The sequence below is a fragment of the Callorhinchus milii genome, unplaced genomic scaffold (assembly GCF_018977255.1).
Source record: "Callorhinchus milii isolate IMCB2004 unplaced genomic scaffold, IMCB_Cmil_1.0 Scaffold4, whole genome shotgun sequence".
Lineage (NCBI taxonomy): Eukaryota > Metazoa > Chordata > Chondrichthyes > Chimaeriformes > Callorhinchidae > Callorhinchus > Callorhinchus milii.
In genome coordinates this window covers 69,914,961-69,942,362 of record NW_024704745.1, presented here as the reverse complement: position 1 = coordinate 69,942,362, position 27,402 = coordinate 69,914,961, and the positions used below count along the sequence as shown (strand labels likewise).

Below are 27,402 nucleotides of genomic sequence, written 5' to 3'. Positions count from 1 at the left end.
GCTCAGTGGTTAGAGCACTCGCTTTGCAAGTGAGAGACCTGAGTTCAATTCCAGGCAGAGGGTGAAACCTTGGGCAAGTTTTCTTACTCCACACAGAGCCTAATAATAATCCCTCCAAAACCAAAAACAATAATAAATTGGTCATTTTCAATCTAAGACTGTTTGTGGGACATTGCTGTGCGCAATTGGCTGCCGCGTTCGCCCACAAATATACAGTCAATTCACTTTACAATGTGTTCTGTGAAGCGCTTTGGGACGTCCTCCCGACGTGAAAAGCGCTATATCAAATGCAAGGATTATTATTATTATTATTATTATCAAGTCCTGGATAAGAGCTAACTTTCTCACTTGAACATCAACAAGACTGATGCCCTCCAGATTGGTTCCCTCCTTGATACAATACAAAAAAAATTACACTTGATACAATACAAAATTACATTTGTACAGCGCCTTTCACTTCAGGAGGATGCCCCAAGGCGCTGGACAGTCATTGACCCTGACCTGAGCTGAGGGTCGGGATCAGGGACAGTGGAGAATGTCCGAAGGCTCAGTGGAAGAGGAGGGTTTTGAGACACGCCTTGAAGGAGGCAAGGGAGGAAGCGAGACGAAGGAATGTGGAATGAAGTTCCATAGGATGTGGGCAAAAACGCTGAAGGCCAGACCGATGATGGTGGAGCAGGCCACAGCCAACTGAGGTGGAGGGTGGAGGTGATGGGTCACAGAGCCTGGTGCGGGAGAAGACACAAGATGCAGAGTTCTGGATGATCTGCAGCTTGTGAAGGGAAGAGTTGGGAAGGCCAACAAACAAGGAATTGGTGCAGTTGAGATGTGATGAATGCGTGGATGAGGGTTTTGGCGGCTTGAGGCGTGAGGCAGTGGCGGAATCGGGCGATGTTTCGGAGGTGGGGGAAGGCAGAGTGGATCATGGTACAGATGTGGGGTAGAAAGGAAGGACAGTTGAGTGTCAAACAAAGACGCCAAGGTTCCAGACTGGCTCGGTGAGGTGGAGTGTGCATCCTTGGATGGTGATGCTGTCAGTGCCTCAACCCTCCTGCTTGGGTCCAAGTCCCTGACTATCCAGCGTCTTTGGGACACCCTCTCCACGTGAAAGGCGCTATACAATACAATGTAATTTTGTATTGTATCTAATCAATCCAGGCAGATTTTGAAACAATGAAATGTCATTGAAAGGGAAGCACAGCAGCAATGGGAAAAACATTGTATGTGAGGTAATGGCATAATTTAAAAAAAAATTGGTCACATCAAGATATGCATATAAAATAATTGGGATATGTTCTCAGGCTGGAACACAATTAAGGGGTTTGAATGTGTCAATCTTGAAAATCAAGGTTGAATAATTTATTCTGTAATTAAAATTCCAAGTCTAAACAGGATTGCTCCAAGTCACAGCAGATCTATCAATCACCCAAAATCGTACAACTTGCCAATAATACATACATAAGAAAGAAGGGAATAGAGGGGTATGGAAGGGGTATGTGGTGTATAAACACCAGCACAGACTAGTTAGGTCTAATTGCTTGTTTCGATGCCGTACGCTCCAGTGAGTTGTATAAATGTCATTGTGTTGCTCACTCAGGCAGGTCACATTATGGCTCATGAGACTGGAAATATAATAATAAATAATAATAGTGCTTGCATTTGATATTGTATCTTATCTCATTGAAACATCTCTATGCTTTTAAAAGGATTTTAGTGTAAACTAATGACTGCACTTTTGGGTGGGTGAATATAGGAGTCAATTAGCATACTGCAATGTCCCATAAATAGCTAATAAAGGGAATGATCAATTTTATCTGGAGGAATGTTGGGCACGATAGCAGGAGGAACTCCTTTCTTTTTTAACTGAGTGCCGTATGATCTTTAATCTCCACTTGAACAGGCAGAAGGGACTTTGGTTTAACTTCTCATCCGATGGATGACGCGGCCAACGATAGAATGCTACTCTAGCATTGTTGGCCTAGACTATTATGTTATTGAAATCCTCTTTTCAACTTGGAGTACATTGTTGGAAGAAAGTCAGTTTCATTCTACTACACATGACTTGGTGACAAATATCTAGCAAAAAGTGAAAAAGTGGTAGATTTTGTAATACTGCATAACAGATTTCTTAAGAAATTCTCAACTCCAGAATTCAAGATTGATTTTATTAGCGGAGTGCAATTATGTCATGATACATATGATTACTTTCCTTATTATGTTTTCAAGTATCTCCAGAGTATCCTACTTTGAAAACTATTGTGCTGAAGCAATTTCACACACATTCTTTCAACTTCTTTTGGATAAATATGGTAGGATATTGCTTTAATAAGTTAAATGGCATTCAAAAAGTGCCAATGAAATAGAAGCAGGTAGTATCAAAGGATCTTGGGATGGGAACCAGGCTGTGGGTTTATGGTTGGAGTACAGTACAAGATTGTTGGAAACACAAAATAAACATGTTACTTAATACACCAGTGTTTTACTTTGAGAATCATTTCAAATATTTAGAAATTCTTGTATTAACAGAAGCTTCTTTTGTTAGTTTGTTACCAATTAGCAGTAACTGAGTATAGATGACTTTAGCAGTGGAGGGTTTCAGTAGATTGGAGCAGCAGCAATGGTCAATTTTTCTCTTCCATAAATCAGGAATGCTAAGGTCAATATATTTTCCCCTAGTGCTGCCACAATTAATATCAACAGGCCAGGAACAGAAACTAAAGATGTCACACCAACCTGTATATGTCCTCACTGAGCCACAGGGAGATCTGTCAATGTTATTTCTATTGTTATTTCCACTAGACTGCATTTTGTCCATAGGATTAATGACAGAAAAAATGGGTTATACTGATTAATCAAACAATTAGAACAATTATTAAGGAAAGTATGTGTACAAACATGATATTCTCAGAATTTGTGAAGGGCTTAAATGTGTAATGTACAAGGTAAGTTTTAGAGGTAAGTTTTATCACTACTTATTCGACAAAGAAAGTTTATTCTGCTTGCCATCAGTTCCCTCACTTTGCAATGAATCCTGTGAAGCCCTTTAAAATATCCTCCCAATGTGAACGCCACTATATCAAATGCAAGGATTTACACAGGTATTTGTTAGATTTCTCATCTGGAAAATCTATTCTTTTTTTAAACTCAGAACATCAGTCATATCTATTAGCTGATTTTCACACCTGTCTGAACAGGCTCAAGTAACCAATCTCAGCCAAGACAACAGATTGATTTCATATAAATGTCACATGTCAAACTATGTCCCCCCAGGTATTTATTTTGAGGTTTCACTCATGTGAAACCTTGCAGAGTGTGTCCCTTGGTTGATATCTGCTTGTTCCGGGCCCATCTGATATTTGCTAGTTAAAATCGCAAGGGCACAACACTGAGAGTTTATGGAGAAAGGGAGTTTCTTTGTTGTGACCCTGCCTAGGCTTCTTGAACCCTGCTGTTTACAATTCTTAAAGATCTATACGACATGGAATTCAGCTGCCTTCGTTTTATTAGTATACATAGATGCAAGTAGTAAACAATTTTATTTTATGAATAAAAATGCTTTTCATTTTCAAATTGAACATGAGGAAATGAATAATTGTATAAACATGATCATGCAGATAAACAACTTTACAGATATAACGTACAAACAAATCTGCTTTCTGAAAATCAGAATGTTTTAGCAGATCAATAGTAATTTTTTGTTTTGCAGCATTATAATAAGTCAAATATACTGTGCTGCCAGTTTAGTTTAGCAGGCATGGAAAATTACTATTGAGTGCTTCGCAGATAGTGTAATAGAAGTAGACCTATTTTTATCTGGCTATTGGATATGCTTCATGTGAGAGATGTCACAATGTTTAAAAAAAAGTCCACTGGTTAAAACACGCAACTGCTTTCGGAAGCTGGCTGTGATGGTTCTCTGGATGTCACCCACAAAAACAACTTCTAGCGACAGCTCAACAAAATTTCAGAAAATTTTTCTTAAACTGTAGAACATTTTTGCAAAGTACCTATAAAATAGCTAATCCTGTGTATCATCTAGAAGCTTTATGCTATTATTAGAATTTCAATTCAGCAGTTGATTCACCGGTCCAAATCCCTGACTGTCCAGCGCCGTGGGACGTCCTTCCGATATGAAAGGCAGTATACAAATGTAATTTTGTATTGTATTTACTAAGATCATGGCAGTTTCTTGTATACTCGCTAGATTTTGTTCTGTGAAGGAACTTCATGCCTAATGCAATTGAACAACATCACTAATTTTTTTTAAAAAATGTATAATATTTACAGCTGGCTGGGAAATGCAAACCAGTACTGAGTGACATACAGGAATTAAATACTGTTGTAGTGTTTTCCATGGAGTTATTTCTGGAATTTTACTTGTCCCATTGCCATATTATGAGATGCACGAAAAAAGCTCATTCGACACCAATCTCAGCAACTGAAGACATTGCCAATTTGCTGAACAATGCAAAATTGGACAGATGTGAATGTAAAAAAAAGAGCTGTAATAGTCCTCAGCACAAACATCCAACTAGCTTGATGGTTATTTTCCCTTATCAGCACATTTGGCCAAATGCGTTACTAAACGGGATGCCCTATTATAAGTTCATACATAAGTGCAAATCTCCAAAGGTTAATGCACTTACTGACAAGCAGAAAACACATACTCATGGTTGGTAAAATTACTGTCAAGGAAATAAATCCCCCATAGGTCCTGAAGGCTGTTATAACATCCGGTTATACATCATTAAAAGAATTACTGTAAGTTTTTTAAAAAATGCAAACACAGGAAAAGTAGCAGATAGTTACAGTAAAATATATCAAGTGAATTATTTTAAGCAGATGGAAAATCAATGTTTAATGAGAGATAGATAATCACTTGGGAAGTAAGGGATAAGGAGAAACATAGGCAATAAGATTAAAAGATCTGATACGATCTAACAAAATACAACAACAATTTACATTTATATAGCGCCCTTCATGCGAGCTAGCGTCTCGGAGTGCTGAAACAATCAAAACAGCGGAACAGTCACAGTGACCCAAGTGGCCTTCTGCCATTCTAGTACTCCAACTGTACTGGTAGAAAATCTTTTTTTTTTAACGTCTATAATAATTAGATTGATACCTGAAACATCAAATAATAATAATCCTTACATTTGATATCGTGCCTTGTCACGAAGTTGAGATGTCTCAAAGCGCTTCACAGAATATTCTGTAAACTAAATTCGAATTCAAGATCCTCACCCTCACCTACAAGGCCATTCACGGCCTTGCTCCCTCCTACCTCTCCGACCTACTATCCCCCTACCTACCCGCCCGTACCCTCCGTTCCTCTGGCTCCGGACTGCTCCACATCCCCCGCCCCAACCGCCCTACTATCAGTGGCCGGGCCTTCAGCCTCTCAGCCCCGAGGCTCTGGAACTCTATCCCCCAGTGCCTTCGCCACCTCCTCCCTTTCCTCCTTCAAGGCCGGTCTCAAGACCTTTCTCTTTGACCGTGCCTTCAGCTCCCCTCTTGACTCTCTACCCCCTCCTCGCTCCCTCCCTTCCCTCCCCTCACCCTGACCATTTCCCCCCTGCTCTGGTCCTGACCCAACTGTACAGCGCCTTGGGACGTCCTCCCGACGTGAAAGGCGCTAGATAAATGGAATCTTGTTGTTGTAAATTGACTATGTATTTTGTGGGCGAAATAAAGGACTGTAAAAAATTACTTATTAAATAAAAAAATCATGTACATTTTTCCATATGAAGCAACAACTTGGCAGCTTTGATAAAGATAGTCTTTAGATATCAACTGGTCTTGTTGACTGTATTTATGAATATTGTGATAATTATTACTGGTAATAATTAACACAATACAGAATGGATTTTTCACCCTTGTACAGTATAGCATGAAGGGAAGACTGAGGGAGATAAGTAATTTCACATTCTTGAGGTTCTGGAAAACAATGAGTTAAGACTAGTGTGATAAGATTTGATAACAACGAAGTGTAGATATTGGGTGCTAACATACAGTCTATGATATAGTAAAACAACATTCTCTTTATGTCAGCTTTCACTTCTAGTAACCATCTTAACTGTCAGAAAAAAANCACAGCTAAAAGCCAATAAAAACTGCATCAGTCCCTATAAAGCTTATTGTGGTCAGTGTCCAAAATGAATGTACCTCACCCAGAACGTATGTGCAAAGAGATCCAGTAATTTTATCTGCAGTGGTGACAGCATATAATGAAGATTACCATGATGACTTGAAAACATACTACATTTTACAAAGACTAATTTCTGGCATCATGCAGTATTGGTAACTCATGTGGCAACAAGCAATGTAATGTAACAAGACATTCCGTTTGAAGGATTATTATCTTCAATTAAATAAATTAATCACAATTTAAATTTCAATCTGTTGAGTGGACAATCTATATTTTTATATCCCTGCGCACTTATTAATTTTCATGCATATCACTCACTGGAATAAGAGTTCTACATTAAAAAGTGAATAAGCTACTCCTGACGTCATGCATCTGCATGATGCTGAATGACCGCATAAACCAACATTTCTCATGGTCTTAGTTTTAAGATAAATGACTTAATTGTTAAGTTAAAATTGCCTAGAAGTTTGAAAAATTCAGTTTTAAATGAAAGACATTTTTACAGTTCTTAAAAATAGTTTTTTTTAAATAAACCTGCCTACAAAACACTCAGTCACTGCACTTTGCGGTGTGTCCTGTGAAGTGCTTTGAGATGTCTCAAAGATGCGATAGGGCGCCATATCAAATGCCAAGATTGAATTCAAGAATAATCCAAAATCTTAAATTTTAAGGCAATCATTTTAAGGGTAAGACCTTCCGATATTTCAAGTCTCAGGAATCTTCTATTCGTAAGAGCCTTTGATGATTTGCTTATTTTAACCACTTTACCTGGAAAAGAAGCTGACTGAGATGTATTATCTCCTGTACCATACAGCCCTGGGATTATTTTCATCCTTATTTGAAGGCATTAGATAAAAGTTTATATACCATGGAAAGAATGTCTGTTTATAGGTAATAATCTCCAGCTTCTTTGATAATTCATTTTAAGAAAGAAATATTGTTTATCAATCAATGAAAACTTAACTGAAAATTCCAGCTAATTTCTTCGATATATAATATATACTGGGTGCTAAAGAGGAGGTTAAAAGTGGTATTGCAATTGTGTGGAAAAGAGTTTAATCACTGGAAGTAATAGCCAAAGCTGGTATTCTGATTTGGTACACAGAAGCAATGATACTGTAAATGAAAAATGCACCACAAATGTAACTCATGACTGTACAAAGTCAAGTGGCATAAATTGTAGAGTCATAGAATTTTACAGCACAGAAGAAAGCCATTCTGACCATCGTGCCTGTGCTGGCTCTTTGAAAATGCTACCAACTAGTCCCACTTCCCCGCTCTTACCCCATAGCCTTGCAAATGTTTCCTTTTTAAGTACCTATCTAATTCCCTTTTGAAAGCTATTATCGAATCTGCTTCCACCACCCTTTCAGGCAGTGCATTGCAGACCATAACAACTCTTTGGGTAAAAAAAATTCTCCTTATATTTTTGCCAATTATCTTAAATCTGTGTTCTCTGGTTACTGACCGACCCGCCAGAGGAAAGAGTTTCTCCCTATCTACTCAATCAAACCCTCTACAGTTTTTTCCTTCACAGTTCTTCCCTACTGTGTCTCCTGTATTTACTTCACCTACTATTAGTGTTGGTATACTGTTTAATTGATATACGACAATAACCTGCAAACATAGGGCATAAGAGCGATTTGTTTTTCTCATGGAGGCTATAGATAGAATATTTCAAAGATTTAAATGGGGGTACAAATATCCACGAAACCTAAAAATAACTTGAAGGGAATGTATCAAATAATAATATTAATTCCAGCATTATCATTGATTAATTCATCTGATAACTTAGTTATTTTAAGTAGAAAAAATATTTCATGGATTTATATCTGCTGAGCATATTAATATTCCAATATCAATTCAGATAAAAAGGCTTTTCTATGTATCAATTATTAAACACGTAAAGCTTAGCTTAACTAGAATTTTCAGTTAAGCTTTCATTGATTGATATAACAATGTGTCTCTCTTAAAACAAATTCTCAAAGTAGCTGGAGATATCTGCCTTTAAACAGACATTGCTTTCCATGGTATACAAACTTTGTCTAATGCCTTCAAATAAGTATGAATGTAATCCCAGGGCTGCATGGTACAGGAGATAATGCATCTCAGTCAGCTTCTTTCCCAGGTAAAATGGTTAAAATGGGCAAAGAATCAAGAGCTCTCTTGCTAATGCTTTCTCTAATGAAAATAATATGGGCATGCACTAATCAACAAGGCAGCTCGGGACAAAACATACATTTTGAGCAGATATGGATTACTGCCAACAGTTCTTATTTATTTATATGTTTAACCTGAGGCAAGACATAAAATATATTTGGGGTTATTCCCTCATCATAAGTCATCATTATAATAATTTTGGCTCTGAGGGTATTTCAATAACAATATATTTAAAATGGCCTCATTCCAAAAATGCTCCTATTGTAGTTGTGCAGTTTGATCACTGATAAAGATCCATGAGGCTGTCAAAAATACTCTATTATATATTTTTAAATTTAATAACTAGGCAGAGAAAAGCAACTGTAAAAATAAAAAGTCATTACCCTAGATGTCTGTAACCACTTTCTGAACAGATTTACACAAGTGTGTTAGTCAACAGCAGCATTTTTTTTAAACGCAGAGGATACCTTTATTATTGTAATATTATCTCCAATCCACTGAAGGGAAACAAATTTGATATGCTTTATCCAAATACATTTGGATATCCTGATTTTGTTAAGCGTTTCAAATCACCAAATTAATCAAACATCAAATCAGAGGCATAAAAAGGAAAGGAAATGTGCAGCATATCAATGTATTTGGATGTTTCTATTTGTTATTTTATAGTATTAATATAGTATTTCTTTAGTCAAGTGCTATTTAATTGCATTCAGTGATTTACAAATACCCAACAATGCTACTGCATCCTTAGTCTGAGACAGAAAACTGTTTTGTCCTGTTCAGTCAAGCAATGCTATGGATTCTTTATGAATTTTATGCTTTGTGTAACTCATAAAGTTGCACTAATGCATTAATAACTCCCAGTTACCCAACTTTAATATCCTTGTATTAACTCCAATATTCAAAAGGCACCTACACTGTTACAACATGTTTCCGTTTCCCATTCTAGCCAAGCTTTTGACCTTGCCGACTCAGACTGTCAATTTAGTGACAATTAATGAGAATTACAGTCAATTTCGTGCTGTGAGTTTAAATTCATTAAGAGGTAGATTGACACTCCTGAAGCTCAAGATAAATAGGAACTTTACATCTAATAGAGGAGACTTTCAAGCCATCAATAACAGCTACACTCAGATCCTGTGGAGAACAATGTTGCAAACCAACTGTACTAACCAGTCAAATAATATAATAATAATAATAATCCTTGCATTTGATATAGCGCTTTTCACGTCGGGAGGATGTCCCAAAGCGCTTCACAGAACACACTGTAAAGTGAATTGACTGTATATTTGTGGGCGAACGCGGCAGCTAATTGCGCACAGCAATGTCCCACAAACAGTCGTAGATTGAAAATGACCAATTTATTATTGTTTTTGGTTTTGGAGGGATTATTATTAGGCTCTGTGTGGAGTAAGGAAACTTGCCCAAGGTTTCGCCCTGTAAATATATTCCAGCAACCGGTAAGATTCTCATATGAATTACTAGCTGTATCCATTGCAACTACTCTTGCATCCAGTTTCATTTAATCGTCCTTCTCTCTTTCGTCTGATATTTTTATTTGTTCTTGAAACGCTTGATCTTTGCTTCTTAGGCATCTTTATCCCTTAAGATTAAGAAAATGTGCTATTGAACTCGTTAGCATCCTTTGTTCACATGTTTGCACACACATCCTGTTGGGAGAACTCCTGTGGAGGACTTAGTGGGAAGACTTAGTGGGAGGACTCCTATTTGGAGGACTGCTGTGGGAGGACTCTTGGTTGGGAGGACTCCTATTGGTATCTCTACGCCAATCGGTTAGACAGACACACACAGACAGACATTTTGTCTTTATTAGTATAGATGTGTCTCTCTAGAAGGGTGTGTCACCTCTGTCGCTACTTTGTTACAAAATAAGCATATTTTTGGGGGGCTTAATTAAAGCTTTTTTAATATATTTTTTAATAAAGCTCATCAACAATAGGAGGTCTCCGTAAATAAATACGCCCATGACGCTTGCCCATGCAAGACCTTTCTGATGAGGTATAAATCATGTATCTACATCAATCGGTTATTGTGTTCTTGGTGGACACACAGACATTTTGTCCTTATTAGTATAGAAAATTCTGTATGTGTAGCATTTCTAAATGTGCCACATGCATCTGCAGGGGGTATAAGCAAAACCAATAAGTTACAGCACCTGAACTGCAACGTTGTATAAAACTATACATGCCCCATGGAGACCAACCATTTAATAATAATCCTTGATATTTGATATAGTGCTTTTCACGTCTTCTAGACATCTCAAAGCGCTTCACAGAATATGCTGTAAAGTGAATTGACTGTAATATTTGTGGGTGAAACGCAGCAGCCAATTGCGCGCAGCAGTGTCCACAAACAGTCGTGGATTAAAAATTACCAATTTATTATTGTTTTGTTTTTGGAGGGATTATTATTAGGCGTAAGAGGAGAATTTAAATTTGGATGACAATGTACATGATGGTTGTGTTTCAGAGGAACTCCACAAACTAACCAGGTTGACACTTCATCTAATCTAGTGCTTAATTGCAAGACAACAACAACAACAAAATTACATTAGTATGGTGCCTTTCACGTCGAGAGGACATCCCAAGGCGCTGAAGAGGAGTATTAAATGGTGACTCTACAGGGAGAATTGGGTGTACTTCAGTGCTTGTCACTCCAACCCCGGTGAACTCCAACCTTTCAGAGTCATGTTCTCAGAGCTCTGTGTGACATACATACACAGGGTTCTCTCCAGGAGACAGATTTTACATCTCAAGGCATTTTATTCATTAATACTGCCATTTCCCTAACAGTCCTTTTTAACCCCCTTCATGCATTTTATACTGAAAGTACTTTCCTGCTTTCCTATCCCCCTATGATCTGTAAACATATATGAAGCTTATATTTACAAAGTCTTTAGGTATTTATCATGTAATTAAAGTTTATATTATTTGTGGGTTCAAAAATGCAGCATTTGCTTCATGAATTTGCTAAACAAAGATTAAAGAATTGTGAAGAGGAAGTGCTTCTATTAGCTGGAAATGTATCACACTGATCTCGGGGAAATCCGCTCCAGCAACAGATTGCATTAGAATGGGCTCTTCAGGATGCAATTCTCGTTACCTCAAGGGTCACTATTTAGTAAATCTATGTAGGAAAACACCATATTTTCTATGTCTATATTTCTCTTAAATTTAGATTTTTTTTGTTCAGGTAAGTGTCTGACTGTGTGTCAGAGTATGAAGAAACCCATCACTATGCTTAAGGTTATCCAAACCAGGCAGAGTTCCACATATGTATGTCACTTACACATGGATATTTCTCTATGTCTGAAATGCATTGCACAACCTCTGCTTGGAGGGACGCACCCTGCTTAATGTAATAATTCTGGAAAGCATTAGGTGCAAGTTCACGAGAGCGGAAGCTTGGGGATCCCAGAGTGTGCTTTGGGGTAATACTGGAGTTTAACTAGCTAAAATCACACAGCTTGCCATTAAAAGCACTGTTTGGCTAACTGGCTCCGGGATGCCACCATGTTTGAAGGGCAAGTTGTTGTTGTTTCCATTTGTCAAGCTAGGACTACCCTATCTATTAGAGCTTGGACTTGCAGAGTTAACAGGAGCTGAGTAGGATGAACCCCTTCCCCAGTGACTGGTCTGTCCCTCCATGTCCTGCTGATGAGTCAGACTGGCTGATCTGTCATCAGCGGTGTTCTGGAGTACTCCGGACCCGTCTGCCCCGCTTGGTAACCAGAATTACCAAGACTGCCACAGACCATTGACTCAATTGTGGCATTCCGTTGCCAAGTACATCACCTGGAGCCAGCTCAACATGGATTATTACTGCCTATTATTTTCTAGCTACAATTTTATCAATGTTTTTTTAACAATTGTACCTTGATCTATTCACTAATGAGCTCATTAAATAGAGCATTACATTTCCACTACAGATTAGTACTACACTGAAAGTGACTCAAGTCCTTACTCAGCTTTCTAATAGTTATCCTAAGTGGTAATCTACACTAATAAAGACAAAGTGTGTATGTGTGTGTCTGTGTTTCCGCCAATAACGCAATAACTGATTAACATTTAGACATGATTTATACTCATCGGAAAGCTTTTGCACGTGGAAGCATTATGGGCATTTTTTTCTGGGATCTCCTATTGTTGATGAGCTATATTTTAAAAATTATTTAATTAAACCCCAAAATATGAGGTATGCATGGTATTCTGCAATAAAGTAGCGACAGTGGAAAGCACACACCCTTCTAATATATTCTGCCACAAATGTATGACAGTTTTTTTCGGGTTGTAATGGGAGCGGCTCATGTAGAGCATAAACACCGGCATAAAGACCAGTTGGGGCGAATGGCCTGTTTCTGTGCTGTATATTCTAATGTATACAGTCCTCCCAACAGGATTTCTCCCATAGGAGTCCTACCAACAGGAGTCCTCCCACTGAGTCTGCCCACTCAGTCCTCCCACAGGAGTCCTTTTCCAAAAGAAAATCAAGACTTTCAAGGATAAACAAAAATGCCAGACAAAAGAGAGAAGGCCGGTTAAATGAAACTGAAGAACAAAGAACAGCACGGCTGGACTTCAATACTGAAAGGACTGCAAAAGAAAGGCAAAATGCGTTGCCCGCTCAAAGAACAGCACAACTGGACTTGGATGTAGAAAGGCATGCACACTGTACACACAGTGTTTACGGCATGTTAAATGGTTTGAGAGTGGTATCACTGAAATCTACATTCCATAATGGATCCTTTGGTTGCAAGCATAGCTGCAATGGGTACAGCTATTAATAAGAAACATAACTTAAAATGGGCTGGGATCTCCAAAATAATCCAGCTGCTGCTTTTACTCTGATATCTTTATAATGGTTTTCATTGCATTTCTTTGAAACATAGGACTAGAATACTTTTGAACATTAGTATGGAATTCAATATTTATTTCTGTTTTCTTGGTTTTCAACATTTAAATTTCATCACTAGAAACCAAGAACCCCTAAAGGCCCTATTAAATTCATATTAAAGTAACCTGCAGAGGAAAAGCAGATAATTCAATCAAAATACTGTATTCACTTTTATCTACATCGGATGTGAAGATGTTAATTTACAGATTCATGTGAAATATTGCTGGTCAGTCGAGACATGCGAGAGATGAAATAAATTTAGCCTGAGTTGTTATCAAGAATATCAAACAGCTTTCAGACTGCATATTCAAGCTTTGTAGCTGATTGTAATGATCCTTGTGTCAAATACAATGAGGAAACAACTCAACTGAGATCAAGCACTTTTTTTTCACATGCAGTACAACTGTTTCATTGTGTTTTTTTAAAAAAAACATGGATAGTTTAGCCGCTGACAAATCATACCCACAACTTTCTACAACCCAATTTTCACACTTGGAGGTACAATTACAAAAAAGATTGCAAGAAGAAACTTGCATAAACAAGTAGCAAGTTTAGTATTTAAATTAAGAAATAATATTTCAATTTATTTATAATAATATTCCTTGCATTTGATACAAGGTCTCATCACTTCATTGAGACGTCTCAAAGCATTTCACAGAATATATTGTAAAGTGAATTGACTGTATTTTGTGGGCAATTGTGCACAGCAGTGTCCCACAAACAGTCATTGATGATGATGGATTGCAATGTTTTTTTCTGGCTCTATGCTCGTGTGACATCCAAAGGAAAAAGAAAAAACTGGAAGCAGCAGGACTCTGCAGCTTGTTCTCTGTGTTATCTTTAAAATAAGACCTTTGCGATTACAAAGACAAAACATTGGCGAGTGGTGTTCTGGGATTTGCTCTCTTGTGTATTTAACATACTTTTTCCACTTACTATCTTGTAAGCACAAAGCTAAACTGACATGATGAAACTGTTCTAAAAAGTAACATTGTCTGAATACAAGCCTTTCAAAAATATCCCTAAAGCATATTTAAAAATACCCTTGCTGTTTGGCTGTACCAGCCCCTCTCAGGTTCTAATTGACACAAGAGGCTTAGACTTACTTACACTGATATCCTCCTGTGTTTTGAGATGCACGGTGCTGCCAATAGTCAGATACATTGGTTTGTTTCTGCTTGAACATTAATTCTTCCCAACTGACCCCCATATCAGCTAACTCCTATTCCACAAGCTTTCTCCAGGACAGTTTCAATCTTCTATTCCTTTTCCTTTTCAATTCAAATTAATTGGCTGCTTTGGTGGTTTATCCTATTGAAGTATCTGTATCACTGAACCTTTTCTTTCATACTCCCTTAGCCACCCAGCCCTGAGAATGTGGGAAGTAAAGTTACAATATGCATATATATATATATATATAATTTATTTTTTATTCCACTGCTTTGAGTACAACCTTATAATTTAAACAGCACAAGGAACCTGTTCCAAATGCTTTTTAGTATAAACTAGCTCAGAAATCAACATGGGCTTCAATCCTCTGCCCGAGAAACATTTTTAATCCCCAACTGCTCCATTCCTCAAGTAACCAGTTCACATTGTTACTTTCTCTGCTATGTGGAGATTAGCTGAACAGAAATGAATTTAAAAACAAGGTTAAAAGAGACAATAAAAAACAAGCAAGTATTTTCAAAGTATGTGTACAAGCAATACAATACACACAAATGTTCACATGTTGACACTGATGTATTTCTTTAGATTCAGTTCCTCTTTAGAGGCTGATACTGAAAGTAAAGAAAGCGGGAATCAGTGGAAGTATATTACAATGGATAGATATGTAACTGGTTGACTGGAAGAACCCAGAGGGTGGTGGTACAGAAAATATCAGACTGGGAAAATGTTATCAGTGGAGTTCCACAAGGGTCTATTTTGGGACCTCTTTTGTTTAATATTTTTATAAATGATCTAGGAGTCACATGAACAGTGGCTAAGTTTGCAGATGACACCAAACTAATAAAGATGGTAGATTACAAAGCTGAACAAAATAGGTTACAGGAGGATTTGAACATACTTGGGAATTGGGCAGATCAATGACAGATGCAATTCAATGTGGAGAAATGTAAAGTACTTCAAATGGGCACCAAAAAGCCAGGAAGTGACTATTATTTGAGGGGAAGGAAAATAATATGTATGGAAAATGAAAAGGACTTGGGGGTCCTGACTAACAATAAATTGAAACTCTTGTAACAAAACTCTTTGGTAGTGAGTAAAGCAAACCAGATGTTGTGATGTATTAAAAGATCAATAGCAAGCTGAAATAGTGGAGTAATCCTGTCAATCATTGGTGCAGCCGCATCAGTTACGGTCGCTGCAGAACAAAAAGGATATAGGAAAAATCGAGAGGATACATAGAAGGGCAACCAGAATGATTGAGAGAATGGAGGGACTGGACTATGAGGAGCGACTAAGTAAATTGGGCTTGTTCACACTGGAAAAGAGAAGATTGAGAGACGACATGATTGCTGTATTTAAGATTCTAAAGGGGCGAGACAATGTAGGTCATGAAAAGGTGTTTAAACTAGTCCGGACTAGTAAAACCAGAGGACACCGCCTGCGATTGAAGGAGGGTAAATTCAAAATGAAGCCACGGAAATACTATTTCAATGAGCGAACAGTAAACCTGTGGAACAGGCTCCCTAGGGAGACGGTTGAAGCAGGAAATGTTGATTCCTTCAAACACAGATTAGATAGTTTTCTTTTAGGAAATAATGTTATGGGATATACATGGGTAGTTCAGGACCTATGTGCAAGCGACCGCCTGGAAGGTGAACAAGAAAGACCTTAAAAGGTCTTTTATTCGTCTAGCATTTCTTATGTTCTTACATTCTTATAAAGCCACTAAGGATTAAATGGATAATTTTCAAAATTGACTGGTACAGTACAAGGATATTGGACTGAAAAGTGAAACCTCCAAAGCCCTTTTTCAGTATTAAATAGAGGCAAATATGTTCAGACTCATCTAATCTTAGCTTCAAAAGGAAGAAAGCCTGCTCTGGACTAAAGGGACTGGGGAGACAGCAAGATACACTTTCATTTCATTAAGGTGTGCAATACAGAATTTATCCAATGAAGGAAGGAAAAACAAGCCAAATTCGCCCTCTCAGATTATTTTGTTAGACATAGTTAAAATTTTATTACAGCTCTACTGGAAATATTTAAAGATAAAGAACACATTTTAAAACCACAGTATTCCAAATAGTATCAACAATATACTAGATAATATACCGCATTTTCAGTTTCATACAGGAATATCATAATGTATTGCTTTAATATATTTAGAGTCCCAGAATTAGAAGTTGATACTAGCATTGAAACAAGTTATTAAACCAGATGGTTTATGGGTCTGTGAAGGTGCCTGTTAAGGCATTCAAAAAGTATTACCATATATTAGTAATCCTTGTCCTTCGCATCTGAATAAATTCAGCAAGCAAACAACAAATTACATTTGTATAGAGCCTTTCATGTTGGGAGGACGTCCCAAGGTGCTGAACAGTCAGGATTTAGACCCGAGCAAAGGTTTGGGATCAGGAAGAGTAGAGGGTAGTGAGGGTACAGGTTGAAGTGTCACTGAAGGCGCAGTCGGAGAGGAGGGTCTTTTTATGTGCCTTGAAGGAGACGAGGGAGGGTACAAGATGAAGGGACAGAATTCCAAGGGATGGGGCAGAGAAGCTGAAGGCCCGACCGCTGATGGTGGGGCAGGCCGGGAGGGGGACATGGAGCAGGCCGGAGCCTGGTGAACGGAGGGAGCGGACCGGTTGATATGGGGTTAGCAGGTCACAGAGGTAGGAAGGAGCAAAGCTGTGGAGGGCCATGAAGGCGAGGACAAGGATTTTGAGCCGGGTGAGAGTGGGGGTGATAGGGTCACGGAGCCTGGTACGGGAGAGGACATGACAGTGGTCCTGGAGTCGAGGGTGGAGGCAGAGAGACAGAGTAGAATAAATATCAACTTAGATTTATATAGTGCCCTTCACATAGAATAACGTCTTTGAGCACTTCACAGGGACACTGTCATAATACCACGCTTGCTATTACAACATCAAGCTATTTCTTAAACTGTCCAGTATTCTCTTCTAATCTGTAATAAAGGAAAATGCATGTTTTCCATAAAATCAGCTGAGGTGAAAGTGTGATATACTGAACTTATATTCATTGATTCATTATCATTTCAATCTGTGTCCAATATTTTCCTAATTTACATATTTCCAAGTGTATATTCCAAGTCTATATTGAGGAACAAGTATATTTCAATGATATGGGTAGAAATTCCACCAGGTCTAAATTTACTCTGTTTTCTTATCAATGCAGCCTGTCCAGAATTTGGCAAATGTTTAAAATTAGTCTGAAATTAAACCGGTTTTCTGTAGCTTGAGAAAAAAATTACGGAACACCAGCTTCAAAACGAAGACTTTATTTAACAAATTGCCAAATTATGAATTCTCTAATATACTACACAAATATAGATCTAGTTGGAATTTCCATCCACACCCAACTGGTTTGTTGCGACAATTTCCTGAAGAGTGAAATGGTAAAGTTTAAAGTCAGAAAGCAATAATTTGTGGCTTACGGTTTCCAACTTTGCTGTGATCACTGTGGATGCTGTCACTGGAGTGATTGCTTGAGGCTGAAGACACACTTGAGCTCCTGACAAATCCGAAAGCAGCAAGCTTAGCAGCTGGCAACCGAGAGTAACCAGGAGGTCGGAGTCCAGAAGGGCTTGGTTTGGGCAGATTTGACCTTTGAGCTGTTGCAATGGTATTTTTCTTTGAGTCCACTATAGAGGGAAAAAAGTAATGTATTGATACTCAAATAAAACATGTAACTGATAGTAAGAATTCAGGAGTAAAGCTCCAACAACAGAACACCATCTATGAAACTGTGGCTGCTTATTGCAGCCTCCTGATTGAACCTCAAAGTAGGTATTGGATTAATCAGCCTTTTCATTAAAAAACTGGAATGCAGATTTCAAAATGAATAAATTGCAATATTCTGAATATATAACCGTTGAGACAGAAACCTAGGATTACTTTACCCGTTTATATCGACCTCCCGCCTATGTCGACAAAAAAAGTGAAGTCCTGGTCCCTTCTCTGCATATCAACACACTAAACCTGTCAGCATCGACACACTTATATCAACAATTTTTCCAAATCCTTAACAGTATTAACTGCTTTCTGTTTTACCACTTATGTCAACAGGCCCTTATCCTCACGTTTGACACATGAGTCAGTGAGTGAGTGATTGAGTTAGTGTGACACGTGCATGAATGAGAGATTGAGTGTGGCGCATGAGTCACTGTATGTGAATGTGTGTGACATGTGAATGAGTGACGTGTTCGGCTTGTCAGTGAATGTTGGGACGACCAATCGCAGTCTACCACTGTACCATGATGGATACCACGACTAGAATGAAAAGTAAACTTGACTTGAAAAACATGAAGGATGAATATTGCGCAATCAAAGCAATTAAGAAAGGAAAGTCCAAAAAATAAGTCTTCTCTGTGAAGCACTACATCCTACAAGGTTAGTTGAAATCTGCCAAGTACTTAAAGGCAAAATACGAAGTAGGGGCATATGCGTTACAGAAAAAAGAAAAATTGCAAAATATGAAGATATTGAGGATGCATTAGCCACAAGGTTTAATCAAAAACTCACCAAAAATTTCACCACTACCAAAATCTTTCAGCTCCTAAAAAAGTTGGTAGCCATTGAGGCAAAGAAGAGTTTATGGAAAACCTAATGGTGGCAATGGACAATTTTAAAAAAGCCTGGACATTGATAAAATAAACACAAGAGACAATTCAGAATTGCTTTACACGTGCTTTTTTGTGCGCTCCACATGATGATAACTTCCATGGATTCACAGCTGATACCTGTAGTGCCGAAGAAGACTCTGACAATCAGGTGTTGTGTGAAGCTCTTGGTTTGCAAAAAGAGTTCATAAATACTGCTGCTAATGTGGGTGCAAATGAGCAGTGCACTGCAGCACTGACAGATGAAGATATCATCGCCTCAGTAAAGGGTGAAGACGATAGTCAACAAGAGATTGAGGAACCTGAAAACAGTAATGAAGAGTCCAACAATGACAATATTCGGCGTGTGACATGCAAACAAGGATTTAGCATGTGTAAAGGACTGCAGATATTTATTGCTCAATCGGAGCCATGGAAAGACATAGATAATAATAATAATAATCCTTGCATTTGATATAGCGCTTTTCACGTCGGGAGGACGTCCCAAAGCGCTTCACAGAATATACAGCAGTGTCCCACAAACAGTCATTGATTGAAAATGACCAATTTTTATTATTGTTTTTGTTTTTTCGAGGGATTATTATTAGGCATGTGGAGTAAGGAAACTTGCCCAAGGTTTCGCCCTGTGCCTGGAATTGAACTCAGGTCTCTCGCTTGCAAAGCGAGTGCTCTAACCACTGAGCTACAAATGAAGCAGCATATGGATAAACTTCAAATGCTAATCCAAAAAGAAGAAAATTTACTCTTAAATGAAAAAATAAGGTAAGTAAATGTAAATAAATGGTATACAAATTGCAATCATAGTATGTGAAATACATGTAAATAAATGCTTCAGCAAACTGTAACCACAGTGTGTATGTATTGTACGTTTGTTTATTCTAACTGAGGCCTAAACAGTGTTTTATATAGGTTAATCATAACCTCCTGACTCTTGTACTCTATGCCCCTATTTATAAAGCCTAGAATCCCATTTGCCCTTTTTACAGCTTTATCTACCTGTCAGCAAAATTCAAACGGTCCTCGACATGTCGACATAATCAAGCAAAACTGTACTGTGTCCAATTCTTTCATTTCAATCAGTGCATATTCTGATAACTAAGGTAGGTTGCAAAAAAGCCATTAATCCAGCAAGCTTAACCAGTTAGTCAAGGTCTCATTCTGGGAACCCACAAAAAACATTTTCATTTTCTGTTTATTGACAGACACTAAACTCTGGAATTCTTTTTGAAGCTGGCATCCATCCATTTCCTTTCTCTGAAACTAATGTGTTCAACAGATTACCACCTAGCATAGCAAATACTGAAGCATGTAGAGGACATTTCTATGGGCAGCTGGGTGTCTGACACATCACCATGTCTAACAATATCCAAACCAAACTAACATATGTGAACTCTCTGTGTTGCTTGGATTCTCTTAAGCATGGTGATGGGTTTCTGTGTGTGTCAAACACTTGGCTAGCTAAAAAGAAAAATATATTTTTGAATGCATTTACGACTCTAGGTGATAATTTGATTAACAAATTAGTTTCTGCAAGAAATGTTTTAAATTATCTAACCCTTGAGGCAGAAATTGACTGTCTCTCTGCAAATGGAAATGGTTTGGGTTTCAGTTCTGCCACGTTAATCATTAAGTAGGGCTTTCTTTTCCTACTGACAACTAGAAATTCAATTTAGATGACAAGCTCCTACAATTAGTATCTATTCAGATCAGCTTGCTGTGAATTCAAAGCATGTTCTTGATGTTCCTGTTTAATAAGTTTCAAACTAGCTATGCCTTTATAATTAGACACCACACATGTGAGAAGTAGAGATTAATAGGAACTGGTGTGATAGAGTTTTAAGTGGCTAATTATTAACTGAAACTAGTCTAAGTGAAGAAAGATAAAGGATATCTTTCCTCACTTAAACTTGTTTATTAAAAGGAAATGAATGTTTTAGGAATGGCAAGTACTTTCTCCTCCAATGTAAGTGCCAGTTAACTCCTATTCTTTCCTTTCTATTCATTATTTCAATGATCCTGGTAATGGGCTTCCTATATGGAAGTCTTTACTCATCCATTTCAAAAAAGCAGAGATGCTGGAGTGACACAAGAAGTGCAATAATAACATGGTGTGAACTGAAGTAATCTAGTTAGACACCAGATATTTTAGATACATTATAAAAGATATTAAAATTAAAAAAGATTTTTTTTAAAAAACTACAATAATGTTTTCTCTATCTTCTGAAAGGCAGTTATAAATCTATTCAGAACAAATATGTTTTATATACATAAATGATCTGGACTTGGGTATAGCAAGCACCATTTCCAAGTTTGCAGACAACACAAAGTCAGGTAGAGTGGTAAACAGTGAGAAGGATAGCAGCCAACTGCAGGAAGACAGAATGGTAAAATGGGCAGACACATGGCAGATGAGTTTCAATGTAGAGAAATGCGAAGTAATGCATTTTGGTAGAAAGAATGAGGGGAGGCAATACAGACTGGTAATACAATCTTAAGGGGAGTAAAAGTACAGAGAGACCTGGGGGTGCAGGTAAATGAATCCTTGAAGGTGGCAAGACAGGAAGATAAAGCTGTAAAAAGGGCATACGGGATACCTGGCTTTATAAATAGGGGCATAGAGTACAAGAGTCAAGAAGTTATGATTAACCTATATAAAACACTGGTTAGGCCTCAGTTAGAATACTGCGCCCAGTTCTGGGCATCACACTATAGGAAGGATAAGGCATTGGAAAGGGCGCAGAGGAGATTTACGAGGATGGTACCAGGAATGAGGGACCTTGATTATGGGGAAAGGCTGGAGAGGCTGGGATTATTCTCATTGGAGCAGAGAAGGTTACGAGGAGACCTAATAGAGATTTTCAAAATCATGAGGGGATTTGATAGGTTAGAAAGGGAAAAACTGTTTCCACTGGTGGGTGTGTCAGTGACTCGAGGTCACAGATTCAAAATAGTCTCTAAAAGAAGCAGAGGGGAGATGAGAAGAAATGTTTTCACGCAGCGAGTTGTTCGAATCTGGAGCGCATTGCCTGAAAGGGTGGTGGAGGCTGATTCGATAACTACTCTTAAAAACGCAGTGGATGGGTATTTGAGGAGGACGGGTTTGCAGGGTTACGTGGAAAGGGCTGGGAAGTGGGATTGACATTAATTGCTCTATTCAAAGAGCCGGCACAAACTCGATGGACCGAATGGCCTCTTTTTGTACTGTACAATTCTATGATTCTATGATTAACTTATGCCTAAACTCACTTGGATTTGGTAAGCAAGGAGCTGAGCAATGATAGGAGTGATGGGCTCTCCGAGCCTGGTATGGGAAAGACAAAGGCGGCAGAATTCTGCAGCTTGTGTAAGGCAAAGCTGGAAAGTCTGAAAAAGCAGGGCATCGGAGTACTCAAGCTTGGACATGATGAAAGAGTGGGTGAGGATCTTGGTAACCTGGAGGAATAGGTAGTGGAGGAGGCAGGCAATGTTACAGAGGAAACATTAAATGAGGTATATTAAATCAAGGTAAAATATGCTGATACTGAAATAAACAATGGTTATATCATTGAAGAAAGGAAGAAAGAAAAAAATGCTACTTTAAAATGTTATCCTTAAGACTTCTGTCTTAAATTTCAGATTGTTAATTATTTTGGAAAACTCTTAAATTCAGTGTTAATTTAGAAACAGGTTCCCCAAATTTTTAAAATATAAAACAATCCACTTATAGTCTCATTCCTGATTGGTTATCTTCAGTTTTCTCCCTAATAAGCTTTGTAAATTTTCTTTATTTTTTTTCACCATTCTTATTAATTTATTTCAAAGCAGGTTTAGTTTACCCTGCTGCACTTGGTTATGTTACATCTAGGCTAGACTACGCCAACTCTCTGCTTGTCAGCCTTGCCAACTCTTCCTTCCACAGCTGCAGATCATCTAGAACTCTCCGCAGCTCATGTCCTCTCTATCACCAGGCTCCGTGACCCTATCACTCCCACACTCACCCGGCTCCCCATCCCCGAGGATAGAGTTCAAAATCCTCATCTTCTAAGCCCTCCACGCCCTTGCTCCTTCGTACCTCTGTGACCTGCTAATACCATATGGACCTGTCCATTCTCTCTACTCAGCAGAGTTGGCCTGCTCCACGTCCCCCACCCGCCCAGTTGGTCGGGCCTTCAGCCTCTCTGCCTCGACCCTCTGGAACTCCATCCAACAGTCCCTTTGCCTTGCTCCCTCTCTTGGCTCCTTTGGCCTTCCCAATATAGCCTTGCGATCTATATCATGTCTCAAAGTTATCCTGACCCTTTTTTTGTTAAGCACTTCTAACCGGGGAATTTGTACCATGACTTTTCCTGCACTTTGATCTTTTCTGTGGTTTAAATGATTGCCAGCAGTTCCTTGGAGATCTGGAGGTAATTGTTTTTAATATATGCATTAAATTAGCACCAATAGCCTCAACTGTACTTGCAATGTTCACAATACCTCAACATTCATTGCATACAACAGTAATGAGGTGTGATGGCTGCGCTTCATTGACTAGTCACTGCTATGCATCGTCTGTAGAATATCTGTCAACCACTCTATTGGACGAGGTCCTGGCAAGAATCCAGATTTGCATAGTTGGCAGTTACATGAAAGATTGTTTGAAATTAGAAATATACCATGCAGAGCTGATAATATTCAAATCATTGCCATCTGCTCACAACTTATACCCACAATAGAAGGATTTTCAAGATAAAACATCATTTTCTTTAAATAGATCTCCCATAATCAGGATTTCATAGAATTTCCTCCGAGATTAAAAGCAATCAGAGGTTGGCTCTATTTTAGGCATTATTAAGAATATCAAGTTTCTAAGCTATTTATAAATTTTCATCTACTTTTCTTTGGGCAAATTTATACTTATTTGATATAGAACATGGTCCACTAAGTGGTGTGCTGACTTTTACTAATCTCCGTGGTTATGTTGTAATGCTATCATAGAACATTTCTACCAACAAAGTTATAAGACAGGAAAAAGAACGGGCAAACATCCATTCCACCAGTTTATCTCACTACATTTTAAGACTAAAATTATCATTATCTAAAGAAGGAAAAAACATCTGAGAAATTTCTTATCTTAAAAAATACTGTCTGACCCTATTATAATATGACTTGTGGCATGTGCACAGTCACCCAGTCAGAGTCAGAAGCAAGAAATGATATCAGCAGTGACCTGATGACCCAGAAGCAGGACTTGCAACCCTTTTTATTTTGTGGATCCATTATAACATGGACCCAAAACGCTGTTATGACAGGGTACTAAAATGTAATGGACTTTCTCATTCCAAGCGTTTATGATTAAGTTGGGGCACCGCTGTGCGTAATTGGCTGCTGCTTCCACCCACAAAATATACAGTCATTCCATTTTACAGTATATTCTGTGAAGTGCTTTGAGACGTCTCGAACACCTGAAAAGGCGCTATATAAAATGCAAGGATTATCATCATGAAAAGTGCTCGTGGAGTCCTGTAGCTCAGTGGTTAGAGCACTCGCTTTGCAAGCGAGAGACCTGAGTTCAATTACAGGCAGGGGCGAAACCTTGGGCAAGTTTCCTTACTCCACACAGAGCCTAATAATAATCCCTCCAAAACAAAAAACAATAATAAATTGGTAATTTTCAATCCACGACTGTTTGTGGGACATTGCTGTGCGAAAGGTGATCAAAATGGTAGCCAAAAATAAAGGTCTTAAGGTAGGCTTTAAAGATGGAAGGGGAGGTAGATTGGCAGAGGGTTTCTGGAATAATTATTTAGCCAAAATACCAAAACATGCCCGGTATCAGTGAAAACATACCTCAACAAGAAGTCAAACCTTTGAAAGGATGGGAAAAAATTGATTCAGAAAAATAAGCAAAAACAAGAAAATTCAAGTCAGGGAGATGGTATGAGTGGCCTAATAGACTTGAGTTCATAGTTTAGGCAGACACTTTAGTCGGAAAAGTTATCCTTTGGATAAGGTCCCATCTGTCCATTCTTCAGGTGGATATTAAAAATTTCATGACATTATTTGACAATAGAATTTTTCCCCGTGTCCTGGCCACCAATCCTTCAGATAACTTGAATTCACCTTATTCGTGGAATTGTTAAAATGACTGTCACATTTGCTTACATGAACAGTCACCACATTTGACAGTCATTACCCATGAGGCACTTTGAGGCATTTGGAGGTGATAAGGCACTATAACATTCCATGTTCTTTTAATACTCTGGAAAATCAATTTGCTATGGCACTATACATCTCAATACATTTTTAATATTATCACAGGCCATTGTACCTAAAGAAGAGGCCAGTACAATACCATTATTGGAGTCCTGTAGCTCAGTGGTTAGAGCACTCGCGTTGCAAGTGAGAGACCTGAGTTCAATTCCAGGCACAGGGCGAAACCTTGGGCAAGTTTCCTTACTCCACACGCCTAATAATAATCCCTCCAAAACCAAAACAATAATAAATTGGTCATTTTCAATCTACGACTGTTTGTGGGACATTGCTGTGCGCAATTGGCTGCCGCGTTCGCCCACAAATATACAGTCAGTTCACTTTACAGTGTATTCTGTGAAGCGCTTTGGGACGTCCTCCCGACGTGAAAAGCGCTATATCAAATGCAAGGATTATTATTATTATTACTGGAAACTGGTTAAACATTGGTATAGAGCAGGAGAAGAAATAGATTTTCGACCAGTTGTTATAACACATGGGGGAGATGGTTATCACATCTTCATGTGATAACAGGTTTGTCAACATATGAGTTATACATGTCAACATATGAATTATACATAAAATAGCAGTTAGCTGAAGAAGTACAAATTCAGGGAAAGCTGCAACAACAGCAGTGTTCTTTCTGTATTTCTTTGAAATTTGCTTGTACACTATTGCATCCAGATAAAAAAAAAAGCAAACTGGATTAGCAGGGAGTCCACAGCATTTCTATCAAACATTCAGTAGCTGTTGGCCTGATCAACTGTACCTCTAGGCCAAACTCAGTTAATAATGCACTCAAAGACCACTGACTGATTTGGGGTTTCAATCTGAGCCCTATTTATCTGACACTTTCAGCTGCTGCTGTCAAAAAAATTACACAGCCATTTTAGAATGTTAATTGGTGTGTACATGAAAGGGTATCTTCTGTGGAGTGGTCTCTGGCCTGAAGGGAGCCTGGATAAAGCTCCCTGTCACTCAGTTACACAGAACCAGAACATTTTACTCACTGCCTTTCTGATTAGTTAAGGGTTCTTTAATGTTCTTCAAGTTAAATCAAATTTATAATTACTGCCCCTTATTACCTTCCCAATCACTTTTTTGCCCATTTCCATATTTATTCAATATTTAGAAAGTGTAAAATGATAGGGTTTAAGAATAAGGTATGTGAATTTATTGTTTTCCAAACTGTTATGATGCTTCACTGATTCAACAAATCAAAAAGAACAATATTAGGTTAACGCAAGAACACACGTCAGTTCCATGAACAATTTTCACTGAACTTTCTTGGTCATTACATACCACAATCAAAAGGCAATTTATTTCAGGTGCTTAGGGCTGAAGGAAAAAGTATGGAATCAGGTTTGAAGGGAAAAGGTGATGATTTTCACCCTGTAGAAATGTGCATGGGCAAATCAACCACTTGCATCTGCCTTCAATTTGCATGTGGGTCCTAATCTCCATTCAGATTGAGAAAGAAATTCAAATTGGTAATTTAATTATACATTATTATACATTGAGAACAGGTTATCTTCTGTATATACCATGAGCATCAAACGTGATCATCTTAGTATTTCCTATCAGTCAATTTGCAGTATTTCTCAATTCCAACAAAATGTTTTGAATAGTTAAAAAAAATTCTTACATTTGATACAATACCTTTCAAGTCAGAAGGGCAACTCACATGACATACTACAGTGAACTCACTGTGTATTTTGTAGACAATTAGACTGCTGTCCACATTAGTGCAGGATTCTATGCTGAAGAGCACATGTTGTGCTCAGAAGCACAAGGATACTCAGTGGGCAAACATCTGAGTCCCAAATGAGTGCTTGGAACACCAATCCATTCCAAGACCATTCCCCTCTCTCCCCCTCTTCCACTATCATATCAAATTGATTTCATAAACCATTTGAGAACACACTTAGGGAGCTACTTTTCATAATATTAATTAAAAAAACAAATTCCCACATTTTCACAAAATTGAAGCCACAACCACACTATATAACCCTATTCAGACTCAACCTTGTTTCACAGTACAGATGTCTGGACCACATCCAGATGCTCATAAATACCTACTTCCTATGGTGGTATCCCAACCGCAATGGGTTTGGCAATATTTTAGTAAGGATTTAATTGCATAGAGCCATGCAGAATACATGCA

The 27,402-nt window shown here is 38.2% G+C and overlaps 1 protein-coding gene across 1 annotated transcript in view; it reads right to left on the bottom strand.

Moving 5' to 3' along the window:
• Positions 1 to 27,402, bottom strand: part of LOC103183241 (microtubule-associated tumor suppressor candidate 2-like) — a 189,416-nt gene that overhangs the window by 101,942 nt on the left and 60,072 nt on the right. The window contains exon 4 of the mRNA XM_042334100.1: positions 17,844 to 18,050. Coding sequence (XP_042190034.1) covers positions 17,844 to 18,050 — 207 coding nt within the window. The remainder of the gene's footprint in view (positions 1 to 17,843; positions 18,051 to 27,402) is intronic.